Source organism: Misgurnus anguillicaudatus, chromosome 22 (genome assembly GCF_027580225.2).
Source record: "Misgurnus anguillicaudatus chromosome 22, ASM2758022v2, whole genome shotgun sequence".
NCBI lineage: Eukaryota > Metazoa > Chordata > Actinopteri > Cypriniformes > Cobitidae > Misgurnus > Misgurnus anguillicaudatus.
In genome coordinates this window covers 16,792,056-16,806,671 of record NC_073358.2, presented here as the reverse complement: position 1 = coordinate 16,806,671, position 14,616 = coordinate 16,792,056, and the positions used below count along the sequence as shown (strand labels likewise).

General features: G+C 35.7%; 1 protein-coding gene across 1 annotated transcript in view; it reads left to right on the top strand.

The window, feature by feature from the left end:
• Nucleotides 1-14,616, top strand: part of adgrv1 (adhesion G protein-coupled receptor V1) — a 1,080,612-nt gene that overhangs the window by 975,137 nt on the left and 90,859 nt on the right. The window contains 1 exon segment of the mRNA XM_073861135.1: nucleotides 7,817-7,974. Within this exon segment, the coding sequence (XP_073717236.1) occupies nucleotides 7,817-7,974 (158 nt within the window).

Sequence of the window (14,616 nt, the reverse complement as noted above, 5' to 3'; positions counted from 1 at the left end):
TGTGTATATTCCTTTAACACGTTTATTGTCTTCTAGCTTCTCTGACCTGGGTAGCTGATGTCAGACCTTTATTCTTCTTTCTCTTTCTATCTCTCTCTTTTTCTCTCTGCAATGTCTAATGACCTGCGCATTCTCGAGGACGTTCTGTAATTGTGTTTGACTTGACGCGAAGCTAGACCTCGGAAGATAATGCACATGGTATTAAAAACGCGTCGTGCAAATGAGCGGTCGGCAATTTCGTACTCAAAAGCATGAATCCTACCTTTCATAGGAATGAAACACTCGCTTCGCGTCTGTGGAAAGTGGTCGCTTAAATATGACCAGGGGTTTCTTTCATAAGATTTGAATTCAGGCGGGTCTGCATTAGCACGCGCCTGTCTCGTCCGTCTCCATGGTTCTTTTTGCGTGTTCCCCCGCCCACCAATCATCCGTGACGCACGCGTCTTTATCACCTTGCTTTTTTATTTTTTTACTCAGTAACGGATATGATTTAAAATGTAGTGAAGTACAATACTTTAAACAAAACATACTTAAGTAAAAGTAAAAGTACAGATTTTAAAAACTACTCAAAAAAGTTAAAGTACACAAAAAGCAACTCAATTGCAGTAACGTGAGTAAATGTAATTCGTTACTTTCCACCTGTGGTTTTGGTCAGTAATTATTTCATTGATAATAGGTTCTTTATTGGTAAGCGATCTAATGTTAAGAAGGCCGAATTTTAAAATTTGAGTTTCATCTGTTAATGTATTGTGTTCTAATTTTATGTTAATAAGATTTGTACGAGACGAGGTAAACGGTGCTCTGTATTTATTTGTTCGAGGAACAGACAGAGTCGAGATATGTTGGTACACATCACTGTGTGTTTCTTGAGCAAACAGTACATAAATGTTCTTTTGTTTAATTAACTCGTATAATTGAAATCTTTTCTCATTATGTCTAGCCCCATTCACATTTAAAGAGGCCACATGAAATTCTGCCATAATATCTATGTGCTGTCATTACTAGTGTTGAGCCTTGATTGAGCATTAGGTTTGGCAGAAATTTTCTTTAGCCAAAACACTTCCTGCTTAGCAAAAACACAATCACTCCTAAAAGCCTTTGCATTTTCAATGAATTACAAAAATCTGGGAAACACTCCTCAGTATGAACTTGTTTGGCATTTTTGTCACTTTAAGAAAGGATTGTATATCATCCACAGTGTAAGTTCAGCTAGAAAATCCACCAGGAGATAAACTGCAAGAAATACTACACTCGGAAGCATCACTTTCACTCCTGTCAGAGTGACTCAGATTACAGTTATCTGATTTTTTAGCCTGTTTACCAACATTCTGCTACTTTAATCTTTTCTTTTGTGGTGTTTTAAAAGCAACATCATCTAAATCAGTGATTCTCAACTGTGGTGGGCCACGTACACAGCAAAACCACCATAATTGAACTCTATAATACACATTATGATACACCACAAGCCTGTTCACTGCATCTGATGCACTGATTTTGGAATTTTTTTTCCGTTGAGGTGATGGTGGAAGGAGATGTAGCAGTAAAAGCAGTGTGAATAACGTAAACAGACATGTCACAATACTGACATGTATACAAGCACTATGGGCTCTATCTTACACCTGGCGCAATGCAGCGCAATGCGCGACGCAAGTGTCTTTTGCTAGTTTGCATCCTGCGCAATTATAATTTTCACGTTTAGCGCCGCGTTGTTTAAAAAGCAAATGCGTTTGCGCCCCCTTTTGCGCCCATGGGCCTTCTGGTCTGAAAATGAGCTGTGTTCAGGCGCATTGTTGGCGCATTGCTATTTTGAGGCAACTAATATAGCCTACGCCATTGACCAACAAAAACCTAGTCTAAAGTCAATGGCGCAATATGTTTTTTTGTTATTTAAAGAGTGCATTAGTAATATGCGCATAAACGGGGCGACAACGCGGGTTTGCTTAACACATACATGAATGCGCAGCAGCACAAAAACGCTTTTAAATATGAAAGATTAAAGGATTGAATGTAAAAGATTATTATTGAGTCTCTTGGACATAAATGAGGACTAATTATAAGACATTACAAGGCGCAAAGAGCTGGTTCACCTGCAGCCTGGTAAGTAAATAAATGCTTTGCTTTAAACAAATGCATCTGTTTTTAAATGATTTTTTTTTAAATGCTACCCGACGGATTTATTGTACATGATGACACTGTACCTGTGGATATGGTGAGATGAGAAACATTTTTAAGTAATGCTTAAAAAAAACTGACGCTGTCCAAGTGCTGAACCTTGCAGAGAGCCGTTTGTAAATTCTTTATCTCCTGTTTGTTACAAATAAAGTATTTTTAGAGTACAAACCTTTTCTTACATACTTGTAAATTATTTTTTCATGATATTGGATCGCCATACATTTAAAGCAATTAAAAGCCTGCTTTTTTACTTCCATGACTAAAAGAAAACGGGTTTTAATGAAAAAATAACAATTTCAACAGTACAAGTGAAAAACAACACAATTATTTAACATTAATCTTAAACTGGGGATCTTCTTCCTCCGCTTAGTTTTTCAGTTTACAAAGTCCGTCATCTAAATAGGGATTAGACAGCGCCAGCGCAACTGGCTTTTAAAGGGGATGAGAGCTTAGACTCTTATTGGTTTATTGCACGTTACACCCAAAATACTCCCATTAATCATTAAAAAAATAGGACCAACCCTTTTCGACCATGCGCTCGGCGCACAAACCATTTTTCCCGTCGTTAAATTAGCAAAAGTGAATTCGGACATGCCCATTTAGACGTTGCGCTGTGCGCTGTAGACAATGCGCTTAGATCGTTAAAATAGGGCCCTATGTGTCACAATACTGATGTGTACAACACATAAGATGACAGTCACATTTTAATTCGACATAACTAACGAGAAATTATGACTTTCAAAAATCTTTATTAATGAGCAAATAAGATGAAAAATGAAGTGCATTTACCCATGCATTTCTACCGTATGTGCAACAAAAATGTTGACTAGGACTGGTCTCATTTCATTTGAAAGTGTATTTTTGGAACTGTATTTAGCAAGGACTGCATCCCCTCAACTATTCTGCTTAATGGCACAAAAGACCATCTTCCAAAACAAAACAAAAAAGTTTGCATACTACTTCTTTACACACACACACACACACACACATTTAATTATGCATAGTGAAAATACTACAACCAACACCAGAACACTCTAGAGTAGGGAACACTGTTAAATCAACTCTGGTGGTTTTGCTGTGTAGGCAGTGTTAGATTACTGAAAATGATTTCCCAACAATCTTATATAAAAAATCTTTTAAAACTTACATTCACATCAGGTTTTCTTATGAATTTATATTTATTTAAGATGCATGATCTAAAAGCCAATTTATGTTTGAATATCGCAACAGCAAATATACGTATGTTCTTTCAGATGCATAACATTACTGTATGCGAAGGGGGTCGTGAAGGTGGTTGCAAAATACATTTTGTTGTTGATTGTTGTTGTTGACATACAGCTATGATTTATACATCATTTAAAATGTTAACGTGTCTATCTTTTTTCTGTCCACTCCAAATAAATGTTGTGCTTTTTGTAAAATTAGGAAAATAAACATGATGCGCGTTCTGTTCTCTCTCCCTCAGTTAAGTCCTTTCAGAAACGTGTCAGAAATTTTTTTTGTAACTTAACGAATACTTCTCATACAAACAAAAAATAAATGTCTACATAATGCTTGGAATGTCTACTTTTAGATGATGTAAGTGAAATAGAAACAGATATTCTAATGATGTTTTATTCTGTATTGTCATTGAAAATGGAGTCAGGAAATTTGACACGCTTTTTGGTATTATTATAAAAGAGGCGATTGCATACAGCACATCTAAATCCTTATTTACATACTTTACTAGTTACCATAAGTACTATAGTAGTCTATTTGTAGCCAAAAACATGGTTGCACATTTTTGGTAGTAAAACCATGGTTTTTAAAGGTATACTTGTGAAATTAATAGAAAATATTTCAATAGAAAAAATAAATTTATAGTGTGTGTGTGTGTGCGTGCGTGTGCGTGCATGCGTGTTTACATTCTATAGAAAAAACGTGTTTTAAGTAAACCTCATCATGGTTTTACTACAGAGAAAGTTACATTCCTTTTACATTCCTACAAGGCTCATTATGTGTCTCGTTATAGAAATTTCAAATCAATATATTGTTTTATGTGAAAGAGTAGGCAGAATGAAAAAAAAACTAGACTACTAGATCCTGTTTTGAAAAGTCTTGGGAAAACATGTTTAGAATGAGTTTTGTGGACTTATTTTAATGACTTTTTTGAAAATTTGCTTTTTCAAAAACCAAGCATAAACATGTTTCTCTCAAAAATACAAACATGTACATACATGGCTCTCCTGATTTCGCCAAGTGGTTGATGTCCTCAGTGCAACATTATGTTGACCCTGGGACAACATTTCAATCAACCAATCAGATTTCAGAAATAAGTTTACAGTTTGTTTTAATTTTAAGCTTACAACCAGGATTAGCTTCTAGACCATTGTTTTTCACTTATCATGTCCCTCTGATTTTAGGGTTTGGTTATGGTTAGGGTTGGGGTTTGGTGTGGGTTTAGGTTTTAATTAGAAAAATGTTGTCCTTGGGTCAACACAATATGTTGCCCTGAGGACATCTCTCACTTGGCAAAATCAGTTCGAGCGTACATACATGTTGCTCATATAATATTGTAGCCCAGTTTGTGCTGAACAGTGTTATAAAACTTTTGCCATTATTATGTTTTTAAGCAGCTGAAAAAAGCACAAATGTCATTGCAGGTCAAAACTTCTCCAGGGCCCTAAAAACCCCTTAGACCCCAGAGGGTAATGATGTTTTATTCTGTATTATCATTGAAAACCAATAAACAGATCTGGAGTAAACTGTGTTCATCAGAATGCATGAAATACCATTGAACTGCCCTTTAACAGTTGCTTTGGGTAGTGAGTTATGTTCTGCTTAAAGGAAGAGTTCGGTATTTTACACTTAAAGCCCTGTTTTCAGATTGTTTATGGTGAAATAGAATGGTTTTGACTGAAATTTCGACATATGCGGCTGCCCTGAATTTTCGGGTGTTTGTGTTTCACCTCACATCTCTACAATGGGTTTAATGGTGCACTGGAACTGTCACTAGCTAAGCTTGATGACAGAAAATGAAACATGGACTTGACACACATGCACACATCACTACCTGATTATGCCGGCATTTTCCATCTTTTAAATCAGAATGGAGTTGTGTAATTGTTTTTCCTATTTTGAAATGAGTCTTGTGTATATATATTGGTTTGTTTGTTTTATGTTGTTCAATTCAACTATACCTTTTGTTATTAGACAAAATAACTTCACAACTCAGTTTATTTGCAGTCAGAATTACCTTTTATTCTTGTAAGTATTTCCACCAAAACTTTGTTGTGGCTGTAGGCCTTCCAGTCTCATGCTGCACTATCAAACAGTCCATCTGATTTAAACAGGTATTTGTAGCATACCCCTAATTGGACTGAACCATTTGTAGTTTTGTCTGGGGGAGGGGGAATAGCAGCTAAACAATTATTTCCTTTTCTTTTCTTGTCTTGTCTTTTCATTTCTTTTTGTTTTGTGTGTGTATGGTTAAGTACCCATGGGTTTACACAATGTTATTTGTGATTGTTAGTGTTCTTTTATTTTTGAGTATAATGTTTTTTATGTTTGATCCCTGCTTGTTCATTTGGTACAGGCCGAGGGAGGAGTTAGCCCTTATAAATAGGGTGCTATAGAGCTTATCAGGTCAGTCTTGATTTTGTAAAGGCCAAAAGTGAGACCCTGTTGCAAGTTGGACCAAATTATTTGGTGTAGCCTTTCTTTGCACATCATTGCAATTTTTGTTTTGTTCAGTTTGTTTGTATGTCAGTATGAGATTATGTAAATGATTTTTCTTTTTTCATCATAATAAAACACCTTTTTGGAATCCACTGAACTGCTGTCCAGCTCGTTTGAGATTATTATTTTTGACCACTGGGCCCACCCTTACAGGAACAATCCTTTCTAAAATGCATTAAACGTTTGTTTACAAAGACGTGAAACTCACCGAGTGATCAGGGGTGTTCACTGATATGCTCACACAAAAATCGCTGCAAAAGATTCTTTCCAACAGCTGTTTTAGCATTCGTTGTTAACTTGTGGACCTATTTTTCAAACACCTCACACCCGTACATTCTTCCGCTTAGAGCTTGAATAATAGACACTCCAGCCCAGGTGGTGGCGCTAATTCGCCATTGCCAATTGCAAGAATAGGAACAAAGTTCCCGGCGTGGAGTAATACCGTACCTCACAGCACATCTAATACAAGTCAATGGAGTTGGCAAAAACTACGATAAAACCTGTTGGAATGCGTATTTTGAAGTGATTTTTGTGTGAGCATACCAGTGAACACCCCTGACCACTCGGTGAGTTTCATGTCTTTGTAAACGAAAGTTTAATGCATTTTAGGAAGGATTGTTCCAGTTCACCATTAAACCCATTGTAAAGGTGGGAGGTGAAACACAAACACCCGAAAATTCTCGGGGCAGCCGCATATGTCGAAATTTCAGTCAAAACCGTTCTATTTCATCATAAACAATCTGAAAACAGGGCTTTAAGTGTAAAATACTGAACTTGTCCTATAAGGCCTCAGCAGCAGTAACATTCTGCCTCTCGCCATCGCGTGCAACATTGACTTTTCTTCCATCAGCCAGTAAATTTTGTTTATCCAGTTGATTGAATCTGCCTGGTCATGCGCGGATCAAATGACCTGATTCCCGGCAACCAAAACATATGTTGTTTGTGGTGACAAAAATAACATAATCGAATTTGTCCTGACGGAACTTAAAAGCCAGGTCAAGTTCATCCAAGCGGGGACTTGCAACAAATTGGAATCTTTTTTTTTTTTTGGAGAAACAATTTTGCCATAGTGAGAGAGCATTCCAGACAGAATCTCATTCGGGATGAAATGTGGCACATTGGATGAAGTAACTTTTTTCGAAGGAGTAGAGAGGGAGAGTACAGGTGTAAAAATACCAGTTTAACACCATGACACCGTGTCAGGAAACCAAAGTTTTCGCTATCTGGGGCAGCCATAGTCCTGACACAGAACTGGGAGCAGACGCTCCGATAACTTATTAACTATCTAATCCTCCCAATCTAAATAAACTTAAATAATATTCAAGAAAGGAAGGAAAAGATAGAAAAAAGTAGCACTTACACCTGCACAGCACACGCCAAACACTCGCTCAATGCGCTGGCCACTCACTCAACGCATGGACACAGAGAGAGAGAGAGAGAGAGAGAGAGAGAGAAAGTCAGAGAAGAGTAAGAGAATCACAGGAGATTTTGTTTCCTGTGGACCTTTGTGGCCCATCAGGAAATCTAGACAACTTTATGAGGACATCAAGACAAAGTGTTAAACATTTCTACTTATCTGCTACAAGTAAATCATAAATGTTTTTTTTTAATGAAGGTTTGGGAGGAACTCAAGCCTTTTGTCATTAAGATGTCCAGGCAATAAATGTTTAGCTTAAGTTGTGTCCAAATTACAGATAGCAAGCAATCTTTGCTAATTTGTGAATTTTATATTACTGCTTTTAAATGAATAATATTATAGATCAGATATATATGCACAGCATTGACTCATTTTACATCTGTTTCAAACCTTCCCAACCCATTATTGTTTTCCCCCAAAGTAATATCTAAATATGAGGTATATTTGTATATAACATACAAAGTGCACATACAGTGTTCTTTATTGTTTTCTTTTCATCTGTCTTTAAAGGTGCTTTATTCCAAATGTATATGCTGCTCTTTGTACGGCCGCCCTGGTTCCACTCATTTGTTTGGTGGGGGTCCTGGTGATCTTCATCCATGCATATCAGGTCACTCAGCAGTGGAAGGCTTATGATGATATCTACCGAGGTCGCACTAACTGCTCAGGTGTGTATGTGTGTATTTGCCACCCACCCAAGAAATTATATTTATCCTCCAGGTATCATGCAATTTAAAAATAAAAAGATTTGGTAACACTTTACTTGAAGGGGTGTTCATAAGACTGACATAACACCTTTATAATCACGACATGACACGTGTCATGAACATGAAGGACATTTTATGACAACTGTCATTAAGTGACATTTGTTAATTTATTTCATTTTTAATGCAAAGATTTAAAATGTCTTTGTTATGACAACTTGACATAAACCAATACATCATAACTTGCCGTAAACCTGTATAAACAGGGCATAGCAGAATAATTATCAAACTTAAGAAACTACCTAGCTTTATGGGTTAACATTACATTAAAATGTCATTTAAATATCATTAAGTGTTAGTACTATGTCAAATAAATTCAAATACCTTAACAAAATGAAACAGACACGTCAAAAGATTATGCTTAACTTTACGTATGTGCACAATACACACAAAACTAACAACTAACAGAATGTGTTCTTCCTCACGCAGAGGGTTCTAAAATTTTCTGACATAGAAGAAAAAATGAACAAAACATTTAATTAATTAATTTAAATAACTGTTTTCCAGTGATATGGACCCAAAGCTGCATGATTTAACCCAATATTGCACTGTTTTATTTAATTTTAGGTGAATGTGTCTCCAATGCAATAAAATATAATTTTATCAATTATTCTTATTATAGTTATTATTATTATCATTATTATTGGATGATTCTTAAACACCTGAAGAAAACTTTCCATTATCAACTGCAGAATATGCATGATGCTGTTATAAAACTATTTGATATAGTGACAAATTCAATTTGTATCACTGGTAAAAAGTGGTCTATTATGTTGTCTTGGTTTGTCAAGTTGTCATAACAAAGACATCCCAAACACTGTCATCTTTGCATTAAAAATGACATAATTGAACAAATGACTAGGGATGTCCCGATCCGATCATGTGATTGCAAATTGGGCCTGATCAGGTGGTTTCAGACTCGATTGGAATCGGACGTTACCTCCCGATCAGGACTCGGATACATATGCAGGGTTTAAATTGGGACAGTGCCGTCCGGTGCTAAGCCCCGGCACACAGACTGAAGGTCTCGCTCTGCTCCGCTCCAGTGTACGTGCTGCGCTGGTGCGTGTGAACTGATGAGAAGCGAATAATGATGTGTTTTCATTCATAGGCTTCACACTTGTGCATGCGGTGCACCCATGACAAAACCGGGTTTTTACCTCTCATTTAAACGACGCGCCAATCGTTTTTGTCACCATGTGCTCAGTTCATCTACATCGGTACGCAGCTCCGCGTCTCACTCAGAACCTCAAGAACGCACATTCGTGCAGGATCATGACATTACACACTAAAGATGAGAGATAGAGAGAGAGAAGTAAGAATGGTGCCCATGTCGAAAAAACTTAATAGAAGTCTAGAAACAAAGTTAAAGTATGTATAGCCATGACACTCATCTCATTACAATATGCTAACTAGATAACTGGATACAACTTGTATAGTTTAATAAAATAATATATTTTGATTATAAAAATCTTATGCCTAGAATTAGTCAAGAAGGTTGAGTCTTATAACTTCCTTCAAAGTTTGATCAATTGTGCATAATGACATGTGCAAGTGCAACAAATGCATATAGGGTTTCAGACTCATAGATGTGCATAATTTAAAATTCAGGTTATAAAGTTTGGGTCAACCTGTTGCACAGCTTTAAAACTGAAACTTATAAAATCCTATCAGAAGTCAAAAATGTCATTTAAACACACCAGTGGTTTTGCTGTCATCAGGACATGTTATCCCTCGAATCCTCCCTCCCGACAGAGCCTCCCCACAACACTTTTATATTAATATTATTCTCATTATTTTAACACATCTATAGTTATGTGCTGGCATAGAGTTAGACCCTTTTGACTCGACACAGAAACAGCAATGTGTGCGGCATGACATAAGGAACATCCTGGATCTGTTTCTTCACTGTTCTTTATTCTTTTTTCATGTAGGCTATTATAGAATTATCGGATCGGGACTCAGTATCTGCAGATACTCAAAATCAAATGACTCGGACTCAGACACGAGGGCAAAAAACCTGATCGGGACATCCCTACAAGTGATACTTAATGACAGTAGTCATAAACGTGCAAAAAATTTCCTGCATGTTCATGACACGTGTCAGGTCATGATTATGAAGTTGTTGTGTCAGTCTTATGAACACCCCTTCAAGTAAAGTGTTTTCCTCCACATTGAATGTGTAACAGGAAAATTGTTCTAAACTAATAAAAAGAAAAACTGAAAGTAACCTAAAAAGAATTTGCTTTCCTTGGTTAATTATTTAAGCAAACCTAAAATGTCTTTTGGCTTAATTTATCATAAGGATACTTCCCAGACATTCAAATAATGTTTATCTTTCTTTGGTTTCTTACTAACAATGTAATGTAACTTGTTCTACCACTCTCCCATGTGCACACGTGATGATTCTCATGGGTTCATTTATGTTTAAATGTCACTATTGTTTAAACGTGTTACATCATCACTTTTCTTCCAATGTCTGTACAGTTTGTATTTGACCTTTTACTGGTAAATCCACTATGATCATTTTATTGTTTAACATAGATTTCATTCAGGGTCTGTATTAATGGTTGCATAATACAGATGTGGCTTTTAAAAAAGCGCGTTTTCTTCAGCGGCATTCGGCAATTCGTCATTCGGCAAATGGTTTAGCCTAAACCATTGTAACCACAAAATAACCATGGTTTTGACAACCATGGTTTACAAAACCATAGTTGTCAAAACCATGGTTATTTCGTGGTTACCATGGTTTTACTACAGTAACCATGGTTTTTTGGTTTTAATAGTAGTAAAAACATGGTTAATTTTCATGAGGGGAATTTAGTGTGAGCCTAATACACGCAACTCTTTTTACAATGAATATCTTAATTATAATTTTGATATCGTTTCATTGTTTGTTCATAATATTTATAATTATGTTCCTTTTTCTAAAAGTATCAATATTTTACAGAGATTAATGTGGTTTAAAAATACATGTTTTAAAGTTAAAAAAATGTTGTAAAAAATATTCTTTAAGAATAACAATATGATACATTTATATTGCGCTAAAATGCTTTACATATGGACTGTTTTAATCCTTTCAGACGTAATTCATAACTGTAAAAAATATTCAGTGGCTTTGAAAATATCACTAAAATAGTTGATCAAAGTAATATTGATTAAAATAAATGACTAGAAATAGAACAGATATATATATATATATATATATATATATATATATATATATATATATATATATATATATATATATATATATATATATATATATATATATGTTTTAAAGTAAAAAAAATTGTAAAAAATATATACATTTATATTGCGCTAAAATGCTTTACATATGGAAAGAGGAATTATTCTCAATCACCACCAATAAAGTTAAAACATTATTCTTTAGGAAAAAAACGGTGTTTAAACCCGACATATGCTTACATGCTCATTCGGCATATGATATCTTTTTTTATTTAGTTTTACACTTAAAAGTGGCAAAACATTTCTTAAAATTTTATAAATACTCTAAAATGTATATAACTGCAAATGACAGCAGATTTGATTCAGTTCACCTACTAAGAAATAGGAGAAGTGATGATTTGTGATTGATTGGGGCTAATAGAATGACTGCCACACTCAAAATACACCAAACCAAATGAGCACTTTATATTCATCTAAAGCAACACATAGGGCCCTATTTTAACGAACTGAAACGCAAGTGCAAAGCGCAAAGCGCAAGTGACTTTGTAGGCGGATCTTGGGCGCTGTTGCCCGGCGGGAGAAATAACTCTTGCGCCAGGCGCAAATCAATAAGTCTTTATTTTGTATATAAATATATTATTGTTTATAGACATCAAATATCAATAGATTTTTTTCTCTTTTTATTAAAAACTGTCACAGCAAACATCACGCAGGCTTCTACTACTTACAAACATGCATAGCCCGGTAAGGGTTAATAAATCTGCCGTTTTCTGAGGGTATCTGCTTGCGTGGGATCCGGGCAGGTCTGCTTTTACTCCAGACCTTAAAGCTCACGTAACACACGCTGTTTCTGCATTTCTGATGTTAATCTGGAGTACCTATAGAGTAGTATGACATCCTTTATATCTCTGAAGAGTCTTTAGTTTAATCAGATTTATAAAAGAAAGATCAGCTTTACAGAATCTTTCCGATAACGTACGAAAAAATGAAGAAGGAGGAGTTATACCGCAGGAGGAGCGAGTACGAGTCATGCAACACTATACAACACTGTTTTAACTTATGATTCACTACATGTTCGTGTCATTTATATAATATACACGCGCCTATTTCCAACATAAGACAGAAGTCTTACTTACCACATGTAACTCGTCATGACCCGGTTCTGAAAATCCACAGCATCAAACACACACGCAAAACTCCGCTGCTAATCCGGATAATAAACTATATCCATTGTTGCCATAAGGCTGGATGTCTTCTCCTTACATCCAAAAACACACTTCTTGTTGTGCCATTGTTGACTTTTGAAATTAAACAAAGCTGAGTGGCGTGATAAGCTGTTAGCAAGCTCTAGCGTCTCCCCTGAAACCCCTGAAACGTCAGTTAGAACTGTAATCGAAAAAAACTAGCCGAAACTTGTACGAACCCTGGCGAAGTGCATTCGGCACAGAAATACTCTAAAACTGCGGTTTTGACACTTTGCCTACGTTTAGCATGAGGAAACAACTCTATAACTGTGTTAATAAGTCAGAATGCTTGAAATACCATTAACCCCCCCCCCTTAATGCTTTGTGTGTTTGACTTTTTATGGTGCGGCGCTGACTGATCGACGTATGACATCAAAGTACCGCGAGTGTCATGGTTCTGCTATCTTATCCTGTGTTAATCTAGTCTTGTGGCAGAATCATGACATGCCCATGTTCTGTGTGGGATCACGTGGTCTGAGTATTGGTTTTACTGGACCACGTGTTCCCTGTGTCTTGTCACTTTTACCTCGCTCCCTTGTAGGGTTGGGTACCGAAACGCGGTGCCAGCCTATATGGGCGGTACCTACCGGACCGAATCAGAAAACAGATTTCGGTGCCTCATTTCGGTGCCTCTTAATGCATGAACGGTTGACTGAAGTATTTTGCTCTCTGTAGCGCAAAAAGCATAATCACACAAGCACAGCACAATCGCTAGTTAAATTATACTGCACTCATATGGTGTAAATAATTTCCTCACTTACAAAATTTACGTGAATGTGAAAGTCGGAAAGATTTGATAATACAGAGAATTCAAGTTTGATTTCTTCGCTTAACTTAGGTGAGTTTGTTCATATTTTACATTATTGTAGTTTTATATTGATAAAATAAACGGAAACCAATCATTTGTTTTGAAAAATCTAAGGATCTTATAGGGCGGGTAAAATGTTTATTGTCTATTTGTTTTTGTTAAACGTTTTGTTTAATATAAGCGAGTCATTTTACATTTTTATTGTTGTTCTGTTTTAATAATAATAATGAAGAAATAGGCATAAGTAGTAATGAAAATTATATCAATTAAATCTTTAATTTGTTTGTGTTTTAACGCAGATACCATCCGTCGAATTAATAAACAAGCAATATAAGCAAGTTTGTCATTGGAGCTACTATTTTATTGGAGTTGAGTTTTTCGTTAAGAGTAATAATGAACAAACATTTTAAAAATTAATTTTATTAATAAATGGAAATATTAAATAATCTAATGTTAAAGATTAAATAGCCAACTTTTAAACTTCTTTGCCAAATATATTTTCATTCAAAATATGCGCTGTGTTTAATAAGTTTAAAATGTGAAAAAATCCTCATGTGCCCATCCCTAATAATCGAACAAATTGTGTAAGAATATATGTCCAGGTTATTTTTATATTCTGACTTAAAAGAACAATTTGGAAAATGAGATCCTCAGAGGAGCGCGTGAATGCCGCAATTGATCTGACGGCAGCTTATTTTATATTTTATATGGTAACATTTCTTCAGAGAATTTGCTAAAACGTATTACCTCACTAATGTCTTTATTAGTACTTCGGCTGATATTTGCCTGAGATGGGCCGCGGCAGTCACGAGTGTCAAGTTCATCGGAGACAAGCAGAAAGCGTCAAAACGTGAATGGTTTCACAAGCCGATAAGAAAATATTTTGAGTGAATTCCAAATGCCGTTTTGCGCCATAGAAGGGAACTTGACGAATAGGATTGCGCATGAAATGTCGATCCAAATAAAGAGAAAAAGACGCTGTATTTTATTGCTCTATTTGCCAAGTGTGTTTAATTAGCCACACTATGAGACACAATTGCGCAACTTTCTCTAGAGTTCAAGAGATCTGATAGGGAGGATCACTTTCGATTAGAACTCGCCCTTTATCTTTTTGTGAGCGGCAGCCGCGTAGGCTTTAACCAATCATTGAACAGATTATTAATAACCAATCATAGAACATTTTTCTGAGCTCAAAGTGGAGTGTTGAGAAGATTTTATTTAATTCACAAATCAAAAATTTAATAAAAAAGAAATCAAGAATGCAGGTCTTAAAAGATGATGGTGCTTTAGGCAAATCATTAATAA